Source organism: Diaphorina citri, unplaced genomic scaffold (genome assembly GCF_000475195.1).
Source record: "Diaphorina citri unplaced genomic scaffold, Diaci psyllid genome assembly version 1.1 scaffold43, whole genome shotgun sequence".
NCBI classification, from domain to species: domain Eukaryota; kingdom Metazoa; phylum Arthropoda; class Insecta; order Hemiptera; family Psyllidae; genus Diaphorina; species Diaphorina citri.
In genome coordinates this window covers 411,088-420,887 of record NW_007377480.1, presented here as the reverse complement: position 1 = coordinate 420,887, position 9,800 = coordinate 411,088, and the positions used below count along the sequence as shown (strand labels likewise).

The window sequence follows — 9,800 nt, the reverse complement described above, 5'->3', positions numbered from 1 at the left end:
AAAAGTGTTTTACTTGTTTATTAAGAGATTTTTTTAAGAGGTTTGACAGAGGGAACTGTAACTGCTAGGGTCTTATCGTCCCAAAATCGAAGGAAGACAGGATAGGAGGAAAGCCAGCCGTTCCGAGAACGAACATTATCCCATTAGGATAAAATGCGCCCCGGGCGGGAATATTAGAGGTTTGATGGAACTGTAACTGCTAAGGTGTTTTAGTCCGAAAGCGAAGAGAGAAGGAAGACAGGATAGGAGAAAGCCAGCCGTTCCGAGAACGAACATTACCCGTTCAGGATAAAATCCGCCCCGGCGGGAGCAGGTATAGTTTTACTCATCAACTCATCATGTAGTTTTATTGCTCAACACTTGTTTACATGATGCTGTCTGTGACTGAAATCAGATAAAATGTGTGTAGTAAAAACTCTTTTCGTTTCCTTTGTTCAACATGAGTCACTGAAAATGATGAGAAACTCTCAAGCCTTTATGACTTGGTATGGCTTATGAGGCAGTACCTATTACATATTATTATGATGAAAGGACGGTTCATGGAAAAAAGTGAGAGAGACCTTTTTCTGACTTAGTCCATGATACTTACAGTAACATTTCTACCCAACAACATGGGTTTACACGAGCTAGGTCTACAGTATCCAATCTGTCCTGTTTCGGGAATCGAACCCGCGACCTTACGCTAAGATTTCAGATTAGGGCGCTTTTTGAATTCGCGGTAAATACTAAACCGATCTCATTGGCTGATCATAAACTGATCCGATCATTTGATCACACGAAAAAAATCAACTAATGATTTCATTGGTTGAAAATCAGCTGATTGATAACTTTTTTGATAAAAAAAAAGTTTTCCTCCATTTTCTTCTCCTCTTCTGTTTTGTAGTTTCCTCTTTTATCGGTCATCCTTTTCCCTTTCCCCGAGTTTATTTCCACTTCCTTCGCTGCTTCGCTCTGAATTATTTGTTATTTGTTGATACCTAGTTGATTTGATTTGTTTTATGACCGATTACGATTAGTTATTAGTTTTAATTTACTGCGAAGTTGGTGTTCTAGTGTTTTCGGTGGATTGAATTACACGGTCGTAGGAGTTGTTAATTTCCTTCTGATTCCTGAGAAATCAGTATCAGTGCAATTTCACTGTAGCCAGTGCAGTTCTACATTAAATTGTGTCGTAATTTTTCGCAAGTTTAACACTTGTACCTAAGTACTTTAGCTTGAACAAAATGACAGTGATTAAGGCATTCAATCCTGAAAAGAAACCCATTGATAATGAACCACTGGTTGTCAATGCAGTAAGTTTGTCAATATTTCACATTTCTGGGTGTTTTTTTTTTCCTTCAGTATACACATGAAACTGGTCTTTCAAATACCTAGTTGTTCCCTAACTGTGGTCCTCTTGTAGTTGTAGGAAGTCCTTCAGTATACACATGAAACTGGTCTTTCAAATACCTAGTTGTTCCCTAACTGTGGTCCTCTTGTAGTTGTAGGAAGCTGTCAAAAAAAATGGATAATAGGCAGGCCTAGAAGGAAAGGGCAACACGGTCCTTCAAAATCAAAATTTTGGATGCATACACTTAATATATCCATTTCAGCTTCTTTACTGTAATGGGTAAATTGTGATGTTCGATGTTTCAGGCTGGAGATGCAGAAGATGTGGAGGCAGGTCCAGAAGGCGAGACTCCTCCCACAGACCCTCATCTGTTAATGATGAGAGTCCGAGCCAAACGAGCTTCAACCATCACTACATTGGTCCTCATTGTTGCATGCTCACTGGTGTTCACCATTGCATTGTGTGGAGCTTTCTACATTTACAAACAGTTCTTACATTCCAGGGTAAGCTTCCTGCATGTAAATATATTGTTTATTGTAGTTCTTTGTCCAGCCTAGTTAGCTGGGAAGGTAGTGCACCTGTCTTTTAAGCACTGGGTCTCAGGTTTGATTCCTACCTGGGGCAAGATTTGTAGAAGCTTAACCCATCTTTTAGGGCTGTTTGCCCCTACACTTAAGCCTCAATGTGGGCTTTTTGTGTATGACTTTTTGAAAGGCAAACTTTATCCTATACATATCAGGTCCTAAAAAAAAAAAAAAAAAAAAAAAAACTTTATCTTTCTTTATTCCTAAACCTCACCAATTATTTGTCCTATTTTCACAGCATCAAAGGTTCAGAACTGCATGCTATGTACCCTATTTTGAAGAAGGAGATGATCATCTGGTGTACCATGATAAACTTACCCAGGATAAGGACATGGAAATATTTGTAAGTATACACAACTTTACTTGGTAGGTATAGAATAAAGAACAAAAAGAGGGTATAATCCACAGAGTCCTCAGTCCTCATATAAAGAATATTGATGTTATAAACCTTGGCTGTAAAATAAAACATCTATAAATTAAAAAGAAAGAAAGAAAAAAAATGTTGATTGGTACCTACAGTAGGTAGGTAGGTAGGACAAAAATATTGATTGGTACCTACAGTAGGTAGGACAAAAATATTGATTGGTTCCTACAGTAGGTAGGACAAAAATATTGATTGGTTCCTACAAAAATATTGATTGGTAGGTACCTACAGTAGGTAGGACAAAAATATTGATTGGTACCTACAGTAGGTAGGACAAAAATATTGATTGGTACCTACAGTAGGTAGGACATTTTTTTCTATAGCCTGAGAAATGGGAAGTGCAAGGTCATTCATGAAACAGGCTACATTGATAACAATGAAAGAATTGAACAAGTTGTACTAAAGTAAACAAAATTTGTTCATTTAATTACCCTGATTAAGTAAGGAGTTAATCAAAATGTGTTCAGGTGATTACCAATACCAACTGATTAAATGGTAAATAAAATTTGTTCAGTAGATTTTTTTTCTTTGCACAGGGCCATTACATGGGGGTTTGTTCAATTGTTTTTCCCCCCTTGCCACAGATCCATTATGGGGGGGGGGGACTAATTTAGTGAGTTGTCATAGCAAGTTGTCATTTCCCAACCTTTTTCTCTGACAGCATTTATTTGGATTAGAATAATCAAACTATGCAGATCATACTTGAAAATCTAAACATTTTTTATTGTTAAAAAAAAAAAAAAAAAAAAAAAAAAAAAAAAAAAAAAAAAAAAAAAAAAAAATTAATTGTGATTGGTACCTACAGTAGGTAGGACAAAAATATTGATTGGTACCTACAGTAGGTAGGACAAAAATATTGATTGGTTCCTACAGTAGGTAGGATTGGTAGGTACCTACAGTAGGTAGGACAAAAATATTGATTGGTACCTACAGTAGGTAGGACAAAAATATTGATTGGTACCTACAGTAGGTAGGACAAAAATATTGATTGGTACCTACAGTAGGTAGGACAAAAATATTGATTGGTACCTACAGTAGGTAGGACAAAAATATTGATTGGTACCTACAGTAGGTAGGACAAAAATATTGATTGGTACCTACAGTAGGTAGGACAAAAATATTGATTGGTACCTACAGTAGGTAGGACAAAAATATTGATTGGTACCTACAGTAGGTAGGACAAAAATATTGATTGGTACCTACAGTAGGTAGGACAAAAATATTGATTGGTACCTACAGTAGGTAGGACAAAAATATTGATTGGTACCTACAGTAGGTAGGACAAAAATATTGATTGGTACCTACAGTAGGTAGGACAAAAATATTGATTGGTACCTACAGTAGGTAGGACAAAAATATTGATTGGTACCTACAGTAGGTAGGACAAAAATATTGATTGGTACCTACAGTAGGTAGGACAAAAATATTGATTGGTACCTACAGTAGGTAGGACAAAAATATTGATTGGTACCTACAGTAGGTAGGACAAAAATATTGATTGGTACCTACAGTAGGTAGGACAAAAATATTGATTGGTACCTACAGTAGGTAGGACAAAAATATTGATTGGTACCTACAGTAGGTAGGACAAAAATATTGATTGGTACCTACAGTAGGTAGGACAAAAATATTGATTGGTACCTACAGTAGGTAGGACAAAAATATTGATTGGTACCTACAGTAGGTAGGACAAAAATATTGATTGGTACCTACAGTAGGTAGGACAAAAATATTGATTGGTACCTACAGTAGGTAGGACAAAAATATTGATTGGTACCTACAGTAGGTAGGACAAAAATATTGATTGGTACCTACAGTAGGTAGGACAAAAATATTGATTGGTACCTACAGTAGGTAGGACAAAAATATTGATTGGTACCTACAGTAGGTAGGACAAAAATATTGATTGGTACCTACAGTAGGTAGGACAAAAATATTGATTGGTACCTACAGTAGGTAGGACAAAAATATTGATTGGTACCTACAGTAGGTAGGACAAAAATATTGATTGGTACCTACAGTAGGTAGGACAAAAATATTGATTGGTACCTACAGTAGGTAGGACAAAAATATTGATTGGTACCTACAGTAGGTAGGACAAAAATATTGATTGGTACCTACAGTAGGTAGGACAAAAATATTGATTGGTACCTACAGTAGGTAGGACAAAAATATTGATTGGTACCTACAGTAGGTAGGACAAAAATATTGATTGGTACCTACAGTAGGTAGGACAAAAATATTGATTGGTACCTACAGTAGGTAGGACAAAAATATTGATTGGTACCTACAGTAGGTAGGACAAAAATATTGATTGGTACCTACAGTAGGTAGGACAAAAATATTGATTGGTACCTACAGTAGGTAGGACAAAAATATTGATTGGTACCTACAGTAGGTAGGACAAAAATATTGATTGGTACCTACAGTAGGTAGGACAAAAATATTGATTGGTACCTACAGTAGGTAGGACAAAAATATTGATTGGTACCTACAGTAGGTAGGACAAAAATATTGATTGGTACCTACAGTAGGTAGGACAAAAATATTGATTGGTACCTACAGTAGGTAGGACAAAAATATTGATTGGTACCTACAGTAGGTAGGACAAAAAAAAAAATTAAATTAAATAACTTGATAAGCTTGCAACCATGTCGGTCAAGCAGTTATTAGGAAAAATATTGTTGATAAGATATGAACTCTGATATGATAAGATATGAGTTTACATTCTTTACAAAAGAAGCCTCATCTCGTAAATATTGTGATTCATAACAAGCACAAGCAGACATAATGAACGTTAGGTAATAAGATAGGTAGGAAGCCATGTAAAAAAAAGTAATGTAGGACAATCGCGCTACTGTTTAGGCATTATTGTTAACATCTTATTGCAAATTCTTATCTTTGTTAATAAGGAGGCTTCCCCCTTCTACTGTCAGATTAGTTGGCTTGTAAGGCAGCGTGCCTTGTAAGCGCTAGGTCCCGGGTTCGATTCTCGCTCGGGGCGAACTTTATCCTAAACACATAGACCAGTAGACGCGCTATTCTTCGAGGTTTTTAGTAACTAGGGTGGCCTATTTATTTCTCTTTAATAAAATCGAACGGACAAAGCCAGCCTAGTAAGCTAACTAGGCTCTTAGCGCGCCTGCCCAGTAAGCGCTAGGCCTTGGGTTCGATTGCCGCCCGGCCTGAAGGGATAATGTTCGTTCTCCGAAGGCTTTCTCCTATCCTTCCTTCTCTCTTCGATTTCGGTACGACAAGACCTTAGCAGTTACAGTTACCTCTATTAGCAGGATTTTTTTTTTGTTAAGAATGGAAAAAAACGGACAAACTTAGTAACATGTATTGATGTTTTTTGATTGGACACAGAATCTGGTGAAGCAGGCAGAGGAGATGGCAAGCGCCGTGTTTGAGAATGCCGTCAATGAGGATCTGGAGCCAGTCAAACCCAAGGGCAAATCATTCCGCGAAGAATTCGAGATGGATCTCAAGTCCGGAGCGTACGAGAAAATGTTCGTGCCCGAATTTGAACGTGGCAGAAGCAGCAAGTTCATTCACGATTTCCAAGCTGTAAGTATAACGAGTATGTCAGGATACACTTACTTAGTTGAACTTTCAAATCATGAATTTATCTGTGTTGAAGCAGAGCCTTTTACAACTTCTATGGATATCACAGCATTACTAAATGCCTGCTGTGCAATCAATTTCCAATTGTCCTCACGAGGCTGAGTGCACCCCAAAATCCAAGCACAGAGCCTAAAAAACTTCGAACCCTGGACCTCCGATGTGCAAGCCTCGCATGATACCCACTCGGCTACAGAGGTTGCTTTTTCAGTTCAAATAAATTTACACCTCTTGGTTTGAACTATTTTCAGAACATGACTGGTATTGTTGATGTAGCTGGACAAAGATGTTTCGTGATGCCACTGGACAGAAGTGTGGTTCTACCCCCTGCTTCTCTGCATGATCTTCTTCAGAAAATGCAAACAGGTAAAACAAAACACCACCTAATTATTCATTGTACCTATCAAGTGCCAAAAATAATTCTTTTTGGACTATTTTTTGACAACCTTTCTGCGTTAGGAGAGCCGTTTTTAAGCCAGCTATCTTGAAGGGCGAACTTTACCCTAAATACTTAAATAAGGTTCTCTCTCGGAACTGCTGGCTTTCTCCTATATGACCTCTGTTACTGTTTCCTCAATCAAATATCTTCATTGTCCTTAAAAAAGGCGCCTAATCAGGGTTAGGCCTTCTTTCCTTTTTTTTTTGCCCAAAAGCCTTTACTTGGTACTTAGCTAGGCACAAGTGTTTTAAACTTGTGAAAAATTACGACACAGGCTTTTGTGCAAAGAAAGGTATTTGTTATCGATTGCCAATGAACCGTCGCGTTGTCTTATTTATCGAATTGTACGTACTTTTTTCTTCCTTTGTTTATTGTGTACCTACCTATGAATATTTGTTGCCAGGTTACTACACGGTGAATCCGAATCAGCTGAGTGAATCATACGAGGCTGTAGAGACGCCAGTAGAGGATATTGAACTCTTGGGATCTCACATTGCTCAGGCTTGTCAAGATTATCCTGTGTATAAACTACACAAGCTGGTTGGAGGAAGTAAGTAGACTAGCGTTGTCTAGCTAGGGGACGTTAAACAGAGAGTAGACTAGCGTCTGGCTGTGGGACTATAAACAAGGAGGAGAACAGCTAACCCTAACCAGCCTAGCTAGCTGGCAGTTCTTCAAAGGGTTCTCTCTGCTTTTAAAGAATAAGCACAATTTTTCACGATGGTTGACTACGGTTCAGGACGAGCCTATTAAACATGGCCGAAGACCATCACCCAGGTGTATGGCAGATACAAAAAGATATCTTCTCTTTAATCTGCCATCACCGTTCGGCGAAAGCTAAAGCCGCTACAACAACAACAACAACACACAAAAAGCCCACACTGAGCCTTGGGGGCATGGTTAGCCCAGTAACGCGCTTGCTTGCCATGCTGAAGGTCCCGGGTTCGTTGCCCACCATCAACAAAAACTTGTACTCGTTTTTCGATTGCAAATATTTTAACGCGTTACTTTCTGATGTTCTTGTGTTGACCCAGCACCTAAATGGGAAGTAGAATAGAATAGAATATACCTTTTGTTTATCCTGCCAGAATGAGACTGAAAAGTCCCTTTACTCCCGCAATCTAAACAAGGTCATATGTATTTCATAGGTATAGTTTACATATTGTGTGAATAAAAATCCTTGTTTAAATTATGAAATTGTTCCTTTGTTTCTTCTTGCCCATCTGATGAGAGGCATACTAAGGGATGGTTATGCTACAACACAAATCTAATGTACGTTTTTATTAAATTTCATTTTATTACTTTATTTTTCAGTTGTGAAGCGTAGCGTTGATGACAGTGCTACTAACAACAAGGCGTTCACTGTATTAGACGGAGTTCAACCCCGTGCCATTGAAATCGTCAACATTGATGGTCTACCCCAGGCTATCCAGAAGTAAAAACATCCCACTAGCATTAATCATGCCCACATCACTATAAACAAGAGTTTGCTACATAGCTAAGCAAATTACATATTATCCACAAAACAAATGCAATAAAGCAATGTGTAATAAATATTCTAACATACATATTATTTAGGTTTTTCTCAAAATCGTTTTAGGTACATATTTATTATAAAAAAAAGGAGTTTGATTTGATTTTTCTCGGTTTTTTTTTTACGTTAATATATTTTAGAGAATACTGTAATCGTAGATATTTCTATGTTTTATCATTCGTTTGATAGTCCAGTAATTTAAATATTATTATTGTGTGACTTTTTTTATCAATTAATTTTACGATATTTATCAGTTAGGTAGCAGTGAGCTCCCTTGTCTTCATTCCATATTTTCCTAATATTATTCCAGATTTCATTTACTTTTTCCCCAGTATGATCCTTACCCTTATGAACTCCTCACACATAAACTTCCAGCAATGGCTGTAGGTGAATATTGGGATGTGAGAGGAAAAATGGCCTTATGGTCAAACATTCTGTTGTGTCATTCATGAAGTACTTTTTAATGTCTTTGTGTTAATCCAGCACCTTAAAAAGTAGTTTGTGGCTTATCTGGTACAGACACAAGAATTTAATTAATTTACGAAACAAATAAAGCAGCTGCTGCTTCAATGCTACTTGCAATTACAGTGCTTGTGTTGATAGATATAACAAAAAAATTTAAATTGCCTGCAATGTGATACTATGTACGGTCTCTAGGAATTGAAAAAAAGACACTTTTCAACCACTCTCCCGTCAAGGAATATTGACTTTTTCCCTTAGTTTTCACGTGAAAATGGACTATTTTTAAAAATTACTCCAACTTTTTGGTCTCTTTAAAAGAGTAAATATTAACATTTATGTTCATGAAGGTGTGCATTTGTGATGTAAACTAGGATTTATTTATCCCTCAGAATATATTGTAGAAAATAGAAACTAAAAAATAAAATAAAGACACGTATTTATCCATCTGAACATCCATTTGTTTTCAGTGTAAGGAAGTCTTATCGTACACAAAAAGCCCACTCTGAGGGTGTGGTTATGTACCGGGTTGAGATGAGCTCGGACGAGGTGAGATAGGATATTGTTTCTACAGTTTTGCATAGGATAGCGTAATTTCCTTGATAAAACCTACAAAGTAGGCGAAACTCGAGTCGGATCTGAGTCAACAAAAAGTAATAAGCACCCAGAAAATATAACGGTAAGGAATAAAAAAATATCACCTAGTAATAATGGTCGTTGGATATAGGCTTCATATTCCTTTAGAACACTTGAGCAACGTCGAGCGCGGTTGGTATCGGGTGATCGCTTGGACACATTACATGCTCTGGCCAAGTGAACTCAGCTTGGTGAGGACATTTGAAGACAATAGAATAGAATATACCTTGGTCATACTGCTAGCGTAAGACCGAAAAGTCCCTTTACTCTCGCAGTCTAAACAAGAGCTGTTTTAGATACCAGTGAACCACTGACGTAAATTCGGTAACATAAAATGAGTCTGCCTTCCAAAACCAATGTGGCTCCCTAATAGCTATGTAGTACAGGGGCTATCAGCAATAGCTTCACTCAAAACACCTGAGAAACAAAGTAATTCCGGCTTGTTGCTAATCTGAGGTAAACATTTCCGAGAACCAAATACCCGACTATAAAATTGTAGTTATCAAAAAACATAAAGTTGATATTTCGGACATAAATGTAAAAAAAAAAAAAAACTCTGCGAACGCTCAAGTCAACAAAACAGAAAACTTACTTTACAAAATATTGACTGCCTGGTAAACAAGCAATTTTATAGGGAATAGCGAGCTAACCGAGGGTTCGACTCCCACCCTGGGCGAACTATCCTAAACAGATAGGTTCGTTCTCTGGCTTTCTATCCTTTCCTCTCTTAAATTTCGGGACGATAAGATCTTACTTGGTAGTTAAAGTTCCCT

At 37.3% G+C, this 9,800-nt stretch overlaps 1 protein-coding gene across 1 annotated transcript; it reads left to right on the top strand.

Moving 5' to 3' along the window:
- Positions 1 to 894: 894 nt before the first annotated feature.
- On the top strand, positions 895 to 8,844 carry LOC103514278. The gene is made up of 7 exons (XM_008479151.2): positions 895 to 1,292; positions 1,636 to 1,833; positions 2,153 to 2,257; positions 5,705 to 5,905; positions 6,211 to 6,325; positions 6,802 to 6,948; positions 7,713 to 8,844. The coding sequence occupies exons 1-7, from the start codon at positions 1,224 to 1,226 to the stop codon at positions 7,835 to 7,837; spliced, it is 960 nt and encodes a 319-aa protein (XP_008477373.1). The 5' UTR covers positions 895 to 1,223; the 3' UTR covers positions 7,838 to 8,844.
- The last annotated feature ends 956 nt before the right edge of the window (positions 8,845 to 9,800 follow it).